We start from the raw sequence: 17,585 nt of genomic DNA on the forward strand, positions 1-17,585 counted from the left end.
CAGCCTTCTGAGTAGCTGGAATTACAGGTGCGCGTCACTGTGCCTGGAAGTCTCCCAGGATCTTGATCCACCTCCAATTCATTTTCCATTCTGTAGGTAGGAGACACTTCTAAAATGCAAATCTGTTCATTAATTCCTGTATAAAATTCTTTAACAGCTTCCCATTGCCTTCAGTATAGTGCTCAAATGCCTTAAGAAGGTCTACAAGGCCCTAAATGATCTGGGCTCTGTTGTCTTTCTTCCACTCCTCTCTTGTCTGGAACTGGCACACAATTTGTTTACTCTACCTAGAACAACCAACCCCTGCTCCAACCTTTCAGATCTCTGTTTATATATACCCTTTTCTGGCAAGCCTCCCCTTATTCTCCAAGACTGACTTAGGATCCCTTCCTAAAATAGCCTAAACTTATCAGAACACATTCCCTACTGTATAATTGCCCAGTTACATGTTCGCCTCTTCCACTACACTTAGGATCTACGAGAGTAGGAACTATGCCTGCTTTAGTCACCATGATATACCCAGGAAGTAGCACAGTGCCAGACACACAGTAGGTCACAAATATACGTTAAATGAACAAAAGGGAGGGAGTGAAGAGTGAGGAAGGAAGGAAAAGTACCACAACATAGAAGAGCCTGTTCCTGAGAATGGCTGAAAGATGGAGTCTGAAGCGGTTCCCTGAAACCCTGTAGGTTTAAAGCAAGGTGCCTGTGGCTTTAGCCATAGCAGACAAGGAGATAGACAAGATCTTGTTGTTCCAGAGCAGAGGTTAAAAACTATAGTTTCCAAGGGAAGAACACACCAAGAGATGCAGATGTGGGACAACATTTGGTGCTAAGAAAGAGGCTCAGGATATGGGGAGGGAAGACGAAAAAAGAGAGGAAACTGTTTTTGTTTGTTTGTAAAAAGCAAACACACAAACAAACAAAATAACAAAGAAGGATCAAATTCTGATTCCAATAAGGTAAACTTTGACAATTCATTTAGCTTCTTTTAATGAGGGACTTGATAGTGATTTTCAAACTGAGTTCTGAGGAACTCTAGGTCTCTGCAGAAGCTCCTCAGAGTATATTGTGATGAAGAGAGAAGGTTCAATGAATACTGCCCCAACTTTAACCAGAGAAAAATTGTTTTTTACACATTGAGGTTCTGCTTAAAGTCCATTTGAAAAAAGGGTGCTTCTGCTAAAAATAAAGTTTGAATAGCAGTGGCCTAGATGACCATTCTGATACTTCCCAGCCTTAACAACCCTTGATTCTATGTGACAGATGGGACCCATGTGGACATTGCATTTTACTTTGTACAAATATGCCTCAATTGTGTTGATGACACAGCTGTAGCTTTTCCTGGAGTCTGTTTTCACTGCTTGAGGAGAATGACAGGAAGGGTAAGTAAACCACAGTCCAGGTTCACTGCAAGGCTGAGACAATAATAAAATGCACTGTATTCAATTGTGACAATACAGAAGCACAAAGAACATTTTTTTCCCTAAACCAAGTTTTGTATACCTGTACCCTAGGATTCATCATATAGGTGTCTTGGGTCAGACACAAAGATATTATACGTCAGAAATAAAGAATACTAGATCTACAGCCCATTAAAAAAATCAATCCAATTCCAATCAAGAAAGAACAATACAAAAATTTATCTAGTCAGTCCACCTGATACCATTACCATTACCATAATGATACTACATTACCATTTAAATGTAGTGCCTGTTCTTCTTAACAAGGTATTCTGAATGTACAAAAGAATACAGCAAAGTTACTGTCATTGTATACCTTAAAGTCTACCTTTATCTGAAAGTTACAGGCAGGAAATGACATAGATGAGAGGAAGATGGGAGTCTTACAAAATAAGATCTTCAAATCCTAGGCTTAAGATAGAGATCCCTTTTCTGTGCTGTTCCTTGGCTGTCCATATTTCATGGAGCACTAAAAGGCCACAAACGTCACTCTACTTCAATTATGAGAAAAGACAAGCAACAATAATGTGATCTTACCTGGGTCCTTCCTCATCGCCCTGAAAGACAAACAGAAAGAAACAGTATTAGAAATCACTGTTGGTACAGACAGAGTCAGATTTCCTTCTTTTCCCTCCCCTCTCCCAACCTGAATGCATGTACTATACATTTATTGTAACAGAGACAAACCAACAGACATCTAAAGGCTAAGACAAGAGCTAATATAATCCTATGTTCAAACTGCCCAGTGGAGATGAACTGATAATTTGCCCTGACAAGCAGAGCAGAGAAGTGAATGCACAGACCTAGGAGGCCTAAATAATAGCCTTGCCTTTTTATTTGTATGGCTGGCAGTATTTAGTTCTTAGCAAAGTAAGAAACCCAAAATAGAGGTAGGTCTTAGGCAAAAGCTAGCCAGTTCCAAAAGCATCAAGCTGTTTCCTTCAAAGATTCATTTCTGCCTTGTTCTAGCATTTTTCATCAAACATGAACACTGCAATTCTAATGTAAAGAACACTGTGGTATAAAGGGCACTGAACTGGGACTCAGGAAATTGGGATTCTAGTCCAAGCTCTGTTACTTATTAGTTATGTGTCCTTGGGCAAACATTAATTAATCTGGACTTTGGTCTTCTCTTCCGTAAGTGGTTAGTTCTGGCATTTGATGATCCATACACCATTCTTCCACCAAACAATGGCTCTTCTCTTTTCCTTGTCCACTTCTCAAAAACAATATGTGAACATTATTTTTCCAGGTATGGCATTCTCTCAACCTAACTTTATCAGAAGTGATCACAGCAGATTCCTTTGAGCTTCCTTCTGTGATCAAATGAGATTTTTCAAATAACTCTCAAGCCTTTCCCAAGGGACCTCACTCATCCTTTTGGTGTCAGCATATCTTTTATATCCTTCTTTTTAGCTATTCAGGGGTAGTCTTAATAGAGAATGTACATTCTGGTTGTACTCCTTGGAGAATGAATGAATGAATGGTTCCTACTGGTATAAGGCAGAATGAGCTCTCAAGTCAGATGTTCTGGGTTCAAGTCTTAACCCTATCACTTTACTGCTGTATTAGCCTACTCATGTTATTTTGCCTTTCTTAACTTCAATTTCCTAATTTGTAAAATGAGGTAATAATTGTCTCTGTATCATAGGATAAGTATGAGGATTAAATGAAATAATGCTTATAATCATTAAACACAGTGCCTGTAACACAGGATGTATTTAATAAAGGCTATTTATCAGTATCAGTAACAATTCAGTAAGATTCATTAAGAAGCTACTATGTATATGCTAACTAAATAAAACAATCACCCATAATGATCTAACCTTCTAGGATTTTCCAATCAGGAGTATGAGAAACAGGCAGAAAGAAAATGAACTATTAGTAAATGTGTTATGATCAATACCAAAGACATAAACAGAATAATATGAGAATCAACAGGGAAGTTATGAACACTGCCTCTCCTGGAGAAGGTGGGAAAAGCTTCACATGCAGAAGGTAACATTGATACTGTCACTTTGAGGGATAAATAGTATTTTCCCAGGATGACAACAGAGAAAAGTGGGAAGGACACTGAACTAGCAAGAGCAAAGGCAAGTTTCTAAAAATGTCTTGTTCAAGGAACCTTGAGTTCCGTGAAACTGGAGAATGGGGATGTGCATGTGTGTGTTTTGGGCAGGGTGCTGGGAGTGGTATAAGGTTGGAACTGAGGGCAATGTGGGGTTGAGCGTGACTGAGGTAAAGGGAGACTGCCAGGGTGAAAGCCTGTAAAGCACAGCTGCAGCCAGAAAGGTGATTTAAATCAGACTAGCCATTTGAGGTCGAATAAGAAGGGCATTTTTGGCGGACTGTTAAGGATCTGCAATAGTGGGAAGGGCGTTAATCATCCACACTCCAACTAGAGGGAAGTAGGGTGAGTGGTAGAGGGAGGGTATAGGGATGGTAGATAATTTCTTCGCATTTTTATCATCTGGTATGTCTCATAGGAACTATAATATACCAATAAAAAAGTTATATAATTTAAATTTAATATGAGTTACATAACTATGAATGACACAATTAAATCCCAACACAAATTTTTCTATGATTTTTGGATGTTTAACCCTAATTGTCTAAGAGAACTTTATGGAAAAAATATCTAAACTTTCTCTCATAATTTAGAGCAAGTCCTCCTCACGATCACATACTTTGGTGTAATGATTAAGAGACAGGGTTTCTCAGTTATAATATAAAAACATGGTCTCAAATTCTGGTTCATTAATCCCAACAGTGAAGCTTTTGGCAATTTACTTCTCCAAGGTTCAGTTTCTCCATCTGCACATAAAGATCCTAGTTCTTACCTCAAAGGGTCACCATATGGATTAAAATAAATGAGAAAATCTGTGTAAAAACCAAGCAAGTGTCTAGTACCTTGTAATCATTCAACAAATGGCAGCCATTATTTTACTTTCCCTGAATTGTTAATTAATAACATTTCTAGGGGAGAGTAGGGAAGGAGAGAAAAGATGGGACACAAAGTTTTGCTATATGTTCATCCAATTCTACTGCTTATAGATGTATGCTTCTTTTCAGAAACAACGGTCACTGTTACAAAGCAAGAATATACACACACATATGAATTATAAGGCCATTTTGAATAGGTTGGCACAGAGAGAATTGCTAATCTTGCTAGTAAAAGATGTGCATGTGATGTTCCTGCTACCTAAAATGCACATCCCTATTCTAAAAACCTAGCTAATTCCTATCTATCCTTTAAGATCAAGCCTTACTCAGAAACTTCTTCACTAACATCTTGAATAAGTTAATCCTCCTTTCCCCCACATCTGTAGGGTTCGCCACTCTACACTAGTACTTAGAGAAGAAAACTGACAATGACAACATCAAACAGTGCCTCCCTCTTTGGATTTCAACTCCTTGAGAATAGAAGCTTGTGTTTTGCTCATTTCTGTATTCACTGCACCTAACACAGCACAAGGCTCATAGTAAATAATTACTCAAGATATAGGTAAGGTTTAAGATTAATTTCTTCTCCTATTATGAGCAAATTCTGGTTTCAGAGAATATCAGAAGTGAGAGTCTGTTAAATACCAACTTCCATTTAAATGACTTGTTAGATTAAGCACTGCTCCCAAATCCCTAATTAAGATATCACAAATGCTCTTGATTGGCAGACTGCACTCTTGTGCAACCTCCCATTTCTACCTCTACCAATGGAAATGTTGTTCACCAAGAATCAAACAAGGCTGTTTATATGAACTTGTAATGATGTCACATTTAATTAAATAACAAAAAGTGAATGCAAGAGAGATAACTTGCTCACATAAAAACTAAGTTGAATGCATCCACAGTATTGATAAAGATGAATTACTTAAAAATTGTTGTCAATTTTGGTGTAGGTGAAACAAGCAAAATGCTAGAAACAATAAGTTATAAGAACTAAGATTCTGCATTCAGCTTGCTTTGAATGGTATCACCCTCACTATAGAGAGTCTGAAATTGGACCTTATAAATGGTGCAAAATAGGTGTGGTTTACGCCAGAAACATGACATTTAACTCTAACTAGCAAACCCATATTTTCAAAGGCCTTGCCTTGGAATAAAAAAAAGTACAAATATATGTTTCAAGTTTAAAATAAATGATTATCATATGCATGTATCATTTTTAATAGTTTATCCATCTGAACATACTTTTTCCAATATTAGCTCATAGCAACTCACTACTCTCCTTACCAAACTGGACAAAAGACAAAAATGCTCACATGACATATAAATAAAGACACACCATTTTTTAATACTTAGCTTTAGTAAAGAGTTTTATAAAATGATGTAAGTAAATTCCACAAAGAGTGAGAAAAAAAATAAAGGAGAAGGGACTGCTTCTCAGTTTGTTTTACGAGGCCAACATAACCCTAATACTCAAACCTGACAATGATATTATAAAAATATACAGACTAATATCCCTTATGAACAAAGACACAAAACTCCTGAACAAAATATAAGCAAACTGAATCCAGATTATACATCATGGCCAAATGGAGTTTATCTCAGAAATGCAAGGGTTGGTTAATATTGTAAAATTAACCAACATGATTAACCATTACAATAGAATAGTGAAAAAAATGCATATGATCATTTCAAGAGATACAGAAGACATATCTCACAAAAGTCAGTATCAGTTTGTATAAAAGCCCTCAGCACATTAGGAATAGAAAGGCACTTCCTCAATCTGATAAAAGGCATCTACAAAAAACATCATACTTAATAGTAACATACTGAATCCCTTCCTTCTAAGATTACGAACAAGGCAAGGATGTCCACTTTTACCACTTATGTTAGACATTGCACTGGAGGTTGCAGCCACGGCAATAAGACAAGACAAAGAAATAAAAAGCATAAAGATTAGAAACAAAGATGTAAAACTGTCTCTATTTGTAGATGACATAATTGCTGATACAGAAAATCCTAAAGAATCTGTAAAGCCACTATTATAACTAATAGGTGAATCTGACAAGGTTACAAGATATAAGGTTAATATATAAAAAGCAATTTTTTTATATACTAACATAAGCTGAAAAATAAAATTTAAAAACAATTCTATTTTCAATAGTATTGAAAATATTAAATAACTAGGAATAAATTTAATAAAAGCCATTAATACCTTTAAATGAAAACCATGAACCATTTCTGAGAGCATGTAAAAACTGACTTATAAATGGAGACATATGTTCATTCATACTGCTGTTCTGCAGAGCTAGTGTGTCATTTCTCTTTAGCTACTCTGCTTTCAAGATTTTTTTCCTTTGCCGTTAGTTTTCAGAAGTTTGACTCTGATGTGTCTGGATATGGATTTCTTAGTTTATCTTGCTTGGGTTCACTCTGCTTCTTAAATCTGTAGGTTTATGTCTTTCAGCCAAATTTTAGACATTTTAAGATACTATTACTTCAAACTATTTTTTCAGCTCCACATTCCTTTTTCCTCCCTTGACACTGGTGACATGTATCTTTCATTATTGTCCTATAAGTCCCTGAAGCTCAGTTCGATTATTTTTCCATGTTTGTTGTTGTTTAGATTTGATCAATATCAATCTATCTTCAAATTCACCAGATCTTTCCTTCAATTTGCCATTGAGCCCATCCAGTGAATTTTTGGTGTCAGTTACTATATTTTTCAGTTCCAAAATTTTCATTTGGTACTTTTTAATATTTTTATTTCTTTATTGAGGTTTTCATTTATTTCCAGAGTGCTTGTAATTGCTCACTGAAACATTGTTACAATAGCAGGTTTAAAATCTTTGTCTGATAATTCCAACATCTATGCCATCTTAGAGTTGGCATGTATCAATTCTGTTTTCTCCTTAGAATTGAGATTTTCATTTTATTTTATTTTTTGAGACAGGATCTTGCACTGTCACCCATACTGGAGTACAGTGGTGTAAACACAGATGGCTGCAGCCTCGACCTCCTGGGTTCAAACGATCCTCTTGCCTTGGCCTTACAGAATTGAGATTTTTATTGGTTCTTTGGTCTGTATCCTGGACATGATGAGTTGTATTATAAAAATCTAGTTCCTATTTAAATCTTCTATTTTAGCAGTCAACCTGTTTAGGTTCAGAATGCATGTCCTGGATTCTTTCTGTGAACTATGGTTCACATGTCACCTTAAGTTTATAAAGCCTCTACGGTGCTATTCTTGTCTGTCCCACTCAGACGACAGGACTCTATTCTACATTCTTCACAGAGCTAGTTGGGGAGGAGGGAAACCAAATCATTACTATAGGGCAGGAGTGAAAGATAAAATTCCAATAACTGACTCAGCTGGGGAAGTGCACAGTCTAGTTAATGCAGGGGTGAGAGGGAGGAGTTAGAGCTCTATCTACAATCTCTAAACAAAGAGGTACTACTTCCTCTGTACCATTACTGCAGGGTAGGTTGGAAGTCAGAGTTCTACCCACAGATGCATGGGAGATGCGTACCACTCATTACTGAGAGGAGCAGGGCCAAAGGTAGAAGCAAAAGTTTCACCCACAGGTTCCATAGAGAAAGATACCTCATTAATATAGGGCATATATAAAATGAGTGAGTTTCACTCACTGGCTCCATTGCTGCAGTGCCAAATTGGGGTTGAGGAGCAGTGCCACTTTTTTAATGATGTTTGCCTCCAGAAGCAGGCGTTTCTTGGTTTTTTTCTTTCTTTCTTTTCCTTTTTTTTTTTTTTTTTTTTTTTTTTGGTCTGTGTGTATTAGTGTTTCCAGCTTGTAGAACACCTGGCTAGGATACACAGGAAGTAAAGAAAACCCCAGGGAATTCACTGCCTTGTATTCCCTCAAATCCCAAGGTCCCTGATCAGTATGCCATCTTTTCTCCACCTGCAAGAGTCTTTTGGTAGATGATTTCAGTATTTTTGCCCAGAGATTTCTATTGTAATAAGTGAAAGAAGTAAAGCAGAATATGTTTACTCCATCGTGTTCAGAACCAGAAGTTGCAATTTGCTTTAAATATGCCAAAAATAAAATTGATTGGTGAGTGGAAGGTTGAAAAGATGGCTAGATATGTAATGAAGCAAGTATGGCAAAATGTTAATAGGAGAATCTAGGTGGTAGGTACATAGGCATAATCTGTAAAATCCTTTCAACTGTGCTGTATGTTTAAAATTTTTTATAATAAAATATGGGGGGCGTCTTTTGGCTGAATTCAAAATGCAGGTGATTTTTGATAAATTCTATACCATAAAAAGAACATAATTCCTCTGATGAGTGAAAGACAGGTACTGGATATTTGCTTTCACCAATAAGTTACCAGATTAACTGGAACAAGAGGCTATTAAATAATAACAGCTCTTTGTAAACACTCTAGTGGTTGAACGCTATCTCTATTTTTAATAGCTCATTTTGTCTGTAACCTGGTCCTTAAGCCTTGTCAGTTCTTGCATCCCTTTAAGAGTAATTTCATCAGAGTTAACAAAGTACAGAGTTAACACAGTACAGTTGAGGTGCTTACAGGACAGCTAATGTCAGAGAAGGACTAAATTCATAGATTAAAATGAAAATAAAAGAGAAGAATAAACCTCAAAATTAAACTTTTTTTTTTTTTTGAGATGTAATGTCGCTCTGTCTTCCAGGCTGGGCTGCAGTGGCCACAATCTAGGCTCACTGCAACCTCTGCCTCCGGGGTTCAAGCGATTCTTCGGCCTCAGCCTCCCAAGTAGCTGGGACTACAGGTGCTCGCCACCACACCCAGCTAACTTTTGCAGTTTTAGTACAGACAGGGTTTCACCATGTTGGCCAGGGCAGGCTTAAACTCCTGACCTCAGGTGATCCACCCATCTCGGCCTCCCAAAGTGCTGGGATTACAGGCATGAACCACCATGCCCAGCCAAAATTAAACTTTTGTTTTCAAAGAACAACCTAATCAACATACAGAATAAATGAAGGGGTTGAACTTGATGGGAATTGTGGACAGAGTTATGCTGTTGATCCCTTGAATTAACTCTGGTTGAACCTTTTATTAAGACACAAACTGACCATCTTGACATTGTAAAGGTATGCAAAGCTGTCTAGAACATGGATTCTTCTCATTTTTCCCATAGATACAGATGGGATGCTTAGCATATATCATATAGTAGGGGGAAAGCACAGGCACTGAAACAGGACAGACTTAAATCTAAACTGTGGCTCTATTTTCTACTGACTAAATGACATTGGTTTAGTATGTCTGCAGTTCTCTGCATCTCAAATATCCCATTTGTAAAATGGAGTTAATGAATGCTGACATAAGGATTAAATGAAATGATGAATATAAAGTGCTCTCTTGCCAATCTAGAAACTTATTTAGGCACATAATTTCTCAATTATGGGGAGAATAAAATGAAAAGAAGAAGAGTTATTCTTTTCACACATTGATGAAAATTAATCAAAAGCCTTGGTTGGGTATAGCAGATACCTTTCAGTGGTTTCTTACATTTCCTGTCAGGATAGCTTGGAAATACCTGCCTCCTGGTTTACTTTGGCTCTTCTACTGGCCAGTTTATTCTGTGGCCAGGCTCTCTCGAGCCAAGGCAAGACTTCCAGTTAAGGCTGGGCTTGCTGAGTAATCAACAGTCCTAGAAAGTCCACAGGACTCTCCTAGGTTTTCTCCTAGAAGGACCTACCCTAAACCTATCTGGCATTATTTTCACTAGAATTGTCAACATAATGCTGTGAAATCTGATTAATAGTAGCCTCTCTCTAGTGGCTGAAACATAATTTTTTTTTTTTAGACAGGATCTCACTCCATCACACAGGGTGGAGTGGAATGGCACAAGTCACAGCTCACTGCAGCCTCAACCTCTGGGGCTCAAGTAATCTTCCTACCTCAACCTCCTGAGTAGCTGGGACTACAGGCAGGTGACACCATGTCTGCTAATTTTTATTTTGTAGACACAGGGTCTCAGTATGTTGCCCAGGCTGGTCTCAAACTCCTGGACTCAAGCAATCCTTCCACCCCAGCCTCCCAAAGTGTTGGGATTAAAGTGTGAGCCACTGAGCCCAGCTTGTTCTTTTTTTTTTTTTTTTTTTTTTTTTTTAAATAGCTACCTTAAATAAATTTTTTCAAAGTAGATTCAAAATGTCTACATACGTTGTTTGGCAAAATGCTGAAGACCCTTTTACTCCTGTTATAAAACAATGAATATGACAACTAACATTTGTATAGTGATTCAACATTTACCTAGTGTCTTTCATTCATAGTATTTTTTTTTAATCTTACAATGACCTAGTGCACATGCCATTCTTAATCCAGTAGTTATGCCAATTTATGCAGCTAGCTCCATATAACAACCAGCTTGAGATACCTTTTCACTATGTATAAAGTAAGTCCAAAATCTTTCATTCTGGCCTGCTTTATGCTCTACTTCATGATTTGTTCTCATTTAGCCCAGGTCTATGATGACTTTAAAGGCTCATTTCACAACTTGGGGTCTGTTGCTTGCCCTCTTCTCCGGCTGTAATTTTTGGCTTCCTTCCTTAATTGTGATTGGTATCTGCCCCCACGGACTATACTCCTTAAAGTAATGATGGATAAATAATTTGGTAGGCCCAGCCACTGGGTAAACTAGTGGCCAGTACTTCCATACTGGTTTATACACCATGTGAAACACTTACACCCTACCTAGATTTTAATTCATTCATGTTCAGCTACCACATGGGGTCTAACAAATATGGCATCAGTTTCCTCCTATTTCTCTTGCTACTAAACATTATGGGCTTTTCCTTTACCTCTGCCTTTGGCTCAGCTGATTCATTAGAGGTATCAAGTTGTTCCTTGGCTTGGGCCATCTGGGTCATCAACCTATCCATGTGGGATTGGATGTCTGCCAGTATCTCAGTCACATGAGCTGTGGCCATTGCCTCCTGGATGTCCACTAGATGAAGGGCCTTCTGCTCCTCATCGGCAATCACTTTCTGAACTTTCTTAAATTCCTGCTGTATAAACATCTTCATTTGGTCCCGAGTTACCTGTAGAACAAAGGCAAATAAGAATAAGTTGAACATACAAAGAAACAAAAAGTTAGAGTTATTACTACACAGCCCTGGCTAAAATACACACCATGGATCCTATCTGATCCTGAAGTTTTGGGAATATTCTAAAGACAATGTTCCCCTAATATCTTTGATGATTTTCCTGCTAATCTTTTTGCCTTTTTTATTCTTCAGGGAGTAATTTCTTATCCTTTTTTCCTTTTTGTTTTGTTCATTTTTATACCAGTAATATATATGATGAGCATATATAGTAAAAAATGAGGCCAGGTGCGGTGGCTTATGCATGTAATCCTAGCACTTTGGGAGGCCAAGGCGCGTGGATCACCTGAGGTCAGGAGCTTGAAGCCAGCCTGGCCAACATGATGAAACCTCGTCTCTACTAAAAATACAAAAAAAAAAAAAAAAAAAAAAAAAAAAAAATGCTGGGCATGGTGGCGGGTGCCTGTAATCCTAGCTACTTGGGAGGCTGAGACAGGAGAATTGCTTGAACCCAGAAGGCGGAGGTTGCAGTGAGCCCAGATTGTGCCACTGCACTCCAACCTGGGTGATAGAGCAAGTCTCCATCTCAAAACAAAACAAAACAAAACACAAAATTCTTCCTCTCTGCCCCAATTACTGTTAACAGTTTGGTATGTATCCTCCCAGCCATTTTTCTATATAGTTATGTACATATATGTATATAGATAATTAAGTAGGTTTTATATAAATGAATCATAGTGAAAATATGGTTGTCTTTTCTACTTAAGATATATTTGTGCATACAGATCAACTTCATTCTATTATTTTTACTATCTGTATGATATGGAGCTGGAGAGTTGTGTGTGTGTGTGTGTGTCTCCTATTTAACCATTCCTCTCTTAATGGAAGTACAGGATATTTCCAAATTTTTGCTATTATAAACAACACAGCAATAAACATCCTTGGCTATATCTCTTAATATTTGCATAAAAGTTTCTTTAAAGACATTTAGAGCCACTTAGTAAATTGGCATATACTCTAAAAATATTGTTTCATACTGCCAAGGTGCCTTCTGAAAAAGATGTATTGATTACATTCCTAGCACAATGTATAGCACTTCTGTACACCCTTGCCAATACTGGATAATATCAAGCTTTTAAACTTTTACTATGATGGGTGCAAATATATTATTGTTTTATTTTATAACAACTACAAACCAAAGAAAATACAACTGCTAGCTATATTTATGCTTAGGGCATAAGAAAGGCTAACAAAGTGAGAAATTATCAAAATGAGAACTTCTCAACTCCAAATTTTACTAGCAACTGCATTTACTGATGTTTCCTCACAACCATGTTTAGTTTATGAGTATTTTAAAACTACGCATATTATGAGTGTAGCTGAGATAGGGAGCAGGGAAGAAGTAAACTGTAGATGAAAGGAGAAAGGCAGAAGAAAAGTCAATAGAGGATTTTAGAACTAGAAGAGAAAATAGTTGTCATCTAAATGAACTCCTTCCTTTTTACAGATAAGGAAATGGACACAGTTGCAAACCCGCAGAACGGAAAGACTCCAATCTTCTTGTTCTCAGTCTGGTGCTCTGTTCACTATAAAAGTCTGTCAGAAGGGAAGTCAAACTGGGAAAACCTAAGAAAGGAGACTGAGAAAGAGAATGCCTAAAGGAGAGGGTAGCAGATTAAGTCATTTTTAATTAGCCTCTTAGAAACTGAAAGAAGCTGATACCTTACGCAGCTTTTGTGACGCTGCTAAGGACATCAGTGCAAAATAAGGCCTGTAGGACATGTATCTGCTCACACATCAAGTGACTAAGTGTCATAAGCCCTCATACACTCTCTGCAGGTGCTCTCCCTCGTGCTGGAGAAAATGGGAAGGTGTATTAAATGTTCTTAATGTCCCCGCAAATTCTGTATCAGATTGAGAACTGTGATTTGTGTTTATATAATTCCTTTTTATGTTTAGTGTATGTATTTTAGGGCTATTATGCTTTACAGTGATCACTGATCAATGGCTCTCTACTCCTGAAATAAACTGAGTCTTAAATAACTAGGACCTTCTCTCAGAGACCAAACATTTCCAGAAAAGGGTTGGACTTTTCTGAATGCCTGAGAAACTCTCTTAATGGCTACAAGTAACTAACAATGGATATCTTAATAAAAACTGACTCACAACCTATTTTACTAGACCTTACATACACATGTGGTTCAGAGTTAGGAAGCTGACATCCCACTTAGTAAAGGTGTGGACCAGACAGACTGCAGCAGGTGAATTAGTCATGGATTTTAAAATTCTCTATTTCCCATAGCTTTATTACATAGGGTTTTCAGCATGACACTGTATTTTATACAGATCACAAATGAAAACTAAAGGAAAAATAATCCACTCTATAAAACCTTTATGCCTTTTCCCACTCTCATTCTCTAATTAACAAATCAGCATTTTCCAGCCTAAGACATCAAAACCTTTAGAGCGTTAGTTACAATCAAGGCTGACATATCTTTGTTGTAGTTGCATTAGGGTGAAGTGCAATATGATTAAACGTAGCATTTTACTGAAATTATAACATAGCACTGCAATGTGAAAAATCTGACCACTGTATGGTCAGAACTACCTATTGAACATCTGAATCCAACCTTCTAATTTTATAGGTGAAGGGGGGAAAAAGCCACAGAGAAGTATGATAATAAAGTTAGGTTTAGAAACTTTCCTCTGGTCCAGTCTAATGTACTTTTACAACTCATCATTTCCAGTGAGTTATAAACAAGACCCTGTTGAAAGAAGAAAAAAAGAAGGGACATCGAGAAAGAGAGAGAGAAGGGGGAGGGAGAGACAGTGAGAAGGGGGAGAGGGAGGGAGGTAAAGAGAAACAGAGGGAGGAAGGGAGGTAGAGAGAGAAAGAGAGAGAGATTGAAAAAAAATTTGTTTCAGAAAAGTAGTGCTGAGATGAACTGAGAATAATGGTCAGGGTTAGGAGCAGGAAGCTACTCAAAAGAGAAGCATCCAAATCTACACTGAATATTTCAGAAACATTTGTTCTCTCACAGGCGTCTGAACCAAAGCTACTCCATTTTGAATAGGGGCTGGGTAAAATAAGACTGAGACCTACTGGGCTGCATTTCCAGAAGGTTAGGCATTCTAAGTCTTAGGATGAGATAAGAGGTTGGCACAAGATACAGGTCATAAAGACCTTGCTGATAAAGCAGATTGCAGTAAAGAAGCTGGCCAAATCCCACTAAAACCAGGATGGCGATCAAAGTAGCCTAGCCTCTGGTGGTCCTCACCATTACAGTCCCACCAGCACTATGACAGTTTACAAAAACCATGGGAATGTCAGGAAGTTACCCTACATGGTCTAAAAAGGGGAGGCATGAATAATCCAACCCTTGCTTAGCATATGATTAAGAGATAATCATAAAAATAGGCAACCAGCAGCCCTTGGGGCTGCTCTGCCTATAGAGTAGCCATTTTTTCATTCCTTTACTTTCTTAATAAACTTGCTTTCATTTCACTCTATGAACTTGCCCTGGATTCTTTCGTGAGCAAGATCCAGGAACTCTCTCTGGGGACTGGATTGGGACCCCTTTCTGGTAACAGTCCTACAAGTCAAATTTCCTGCAAGGTGTTAAGGAGACTACTCCAAAAATAACTTTAAAAATTGTAGACTTCATGAAATATAGTTTGAAGACTCTAAATATCTCCCCAAAAAATCCATTTTTCACTTCCCTCTTCCTCATTTGAAAGGCCATTATTCTAAAACAGAAAAACAAAAAAGCAGGAAATGGAACTTTTTCAGATGCTACAAGCTGTCCACACTCCCACAGCACAGTGTCCTCCCCACTTGCCAGTGTCTATGGAAACTTCAAGTTGGAAAGTTCAAAGTTAAGGAATCTGTTTAGCCTTCAGCATTTATTCCTACATTGTACTCCAAGAGAGCTCCTTCCAAACTTAGGCCAGACTCCAGTGAGGGCAGGCAAGGGAAAAACTTCACCAATAAGGAGGTCATGGTTTTTTTCAATGGATGGGAAGATCTCCTATTTCTTGTGTCTTTTGTGTATCGGTGCAATAGCGACTATTTGTGAATAAAACAACTGCCCACCCACCAGGCTTAGAAAATTATTCGCAGCCTAGAAACACAGTAGACATAAACTCTGAACAGCATTCCACTACCAACATTCTCAGTGATGTCATCCTCAGTGACCTAATTAGAAGCCTCATATGAGCAGGTTTTACAATGGGGTGTTGAGAATGAAAGGAAAAAGGTTGACTGAAGTGAACATTTAAACTCTTCATTAAGCTATCTTTCTCATCTTCTTCAGAAGCCTCCAGGCAAAAGCAGTCATTTGTATCTTCACTTCTGTCATTACCTCTACTTTGTTAACAGGGACACCATTGGATCTCTACCTCAGTTAACCACTTAGTTACTTCAGGTATCCACTCAGTGAAATAATATAATGGTATTTACTATTGCTATTGTTACCGTTATTATTTTCATTATAAAAGACCAAAATAAATACCAAAATGTTGGAGAACGGTTATCTGTGAATGGTAGAATTACAAGTACTTTTCTCTTTTCTACTTCTCAGTTCAAATTTTCTGAAATAACATGTAACACTTTTTAAAAATGATTTTTAAAAAGAAATGTGGCTTAAAGAAAAAAAAATTCTCAACAAAATACTAGCAAGTCAAATTAATCCATGTATAAAAACAGTAATAGGCCAGGTGTGGTGGCTCGTGCCTGTAATACCAGCACTTTGGGAGGCTGAGGTGGGTAGACTCCTGAGGTCAGGAGTTTGAGACCAGCCTGTCCAATATGGTAAAACCCCACCTCTACTAAAAATACAAAAATTAACTGGGTGTATTGGTGCACACACGTAATCCCAGCTACTCAGGAGGCTGAGGCCCAAGAATTGCTTGAACCTGGGAGGTGGAGGATGCAGTGAGTGGAGATGGTGCCACTGCACTCCAGCTTGGGTGACAGAGTGAGACTCTGTCTCAAAATTAAAAAAAAAAAGGAATTACATACCATGACATAAATGAGGGATATATACCAAGTATGCAAGGCTGGTTCAACATCTGAAAAATCAGCTAATATAATTTATCCACATCAGTAGGCTAACGAGGAAAAATCACAATAGATACACAAAACTCAATACTCATTTATTATAAAAACTCTCAGTACACTAGGAATGGGGTGGGGGGAGCTTCCTCAAGTTAATAAAGAACATCTACAATTACCTACAGCCAACATTATACTTAATGGTCAGAAACTCAAGGCTTTCCTGCTAAGATGAGGAACAAGGCAAGGATGTCCCCTCTCAACCTTTTCTTTTCAACACTGTACTGAAAATCCTAGTTTATGCAGTAAGTCAAGAAAAGGAAATAAAAGGCATACAGATTGGGAAAGAGGAAATAAAACTATCTTTGCAGATGATAAGATTGTCTATGTAGAAAATCTGAAAGAATTCACCAAAAAAAGGAAAAAAGAAAAGAAAAAACCTCCTGGAACCAACAGCAAGACTACAGGATAGAAGACTAATATACAGAAGTCAATTGCCTTCCTATAGACCAGTAGTGAACAAGCAGGATTTTAAGTTAAAAAGATAATGCCATTTACATTCACACCTCCAAAAATGAAATACTGAAGTATAATTCTAACAAAATATGTACAAGATCTATATGAGGAAAATGGACTGTTATCTAAAATATACTAAGAACTATAAAAACTCAAAAATAAGAAAATGAACAACCTGATTAAAAAACAGACACCTGGCGCGCCCAAGATGGCCAAATAGGAAGAGCTCCAGCCTCCAGCTCCCAGCGTGAGCAACACAGAAGACGGGATGATTTCTACATTTTCAACTGAGGTACCGGGTTCATCTCACTAGGGCGTGTCAGACAGTTGGTGCTAGTCCATGGGTGCAGCCCGACCAGCGAGAGCTGAAGCAGGGCGAGGCATTGCCTCATCTGAGAAGCGCAAGGGGGAAGGGAATTCCTTTTCCTAGCCAAAGGAAATTGAGACACACAACACCTGGAAAATCAGGTAACTCCCACCCTAACACTGTGCTTTACCAAGGGTCTTCGCAAACGGCACACCAGGAGATTTTATCCCACACCTGGCTCAGAGGGTCCC

At 37.9% G+C, this 17,585-nt stretch overlaps 1 protein-coding gene across 1 annotated transcript in view; it reads right to left on the reverse strand.

Moving 5' to 3' along the window:
- TRIM44 (tripartite motif containing 44) overlaps nucleotides 1–17,585 on the reverse strand; it is a 155,008-nt gene that overhangs the window by 75,777 nt on the left and 61,646 nt on the right. The window contains exons 3-4 of the mRNA XM_010358398.2: nucleotides 11,216–11,455; nucleotides 2,001–2,020 (exon numbers count right to left, since the gene is read on the reverse strand). Of these exons, the coding sequence (XP_010356700.1) occupies nucleotides 2,001–2,020; nucleotides 11,216–11,455 (260 nt within the window). The remainder of the gene's footprint in view (nucleotides 1–2,000; nucleotides 2,021–11,215; nucleotides 11,456–17,585) is intronic.

Source organism: Rhinopithecus roxellana, chromosome 15 (assembly GCF_007565055.1).
Source record: "Rhinopithecus roxellana isolate Shanxi Qingling chromosome 15, ASM756505v1, whole genome shotgun sequence".
Classification (NCBI taxonomy): Eukaryota; Metazoa; Chordata; class Mammalia; order Primates; family Cercopithecidae; genus Rhinopithecus; species Rhinopithecus roxellana.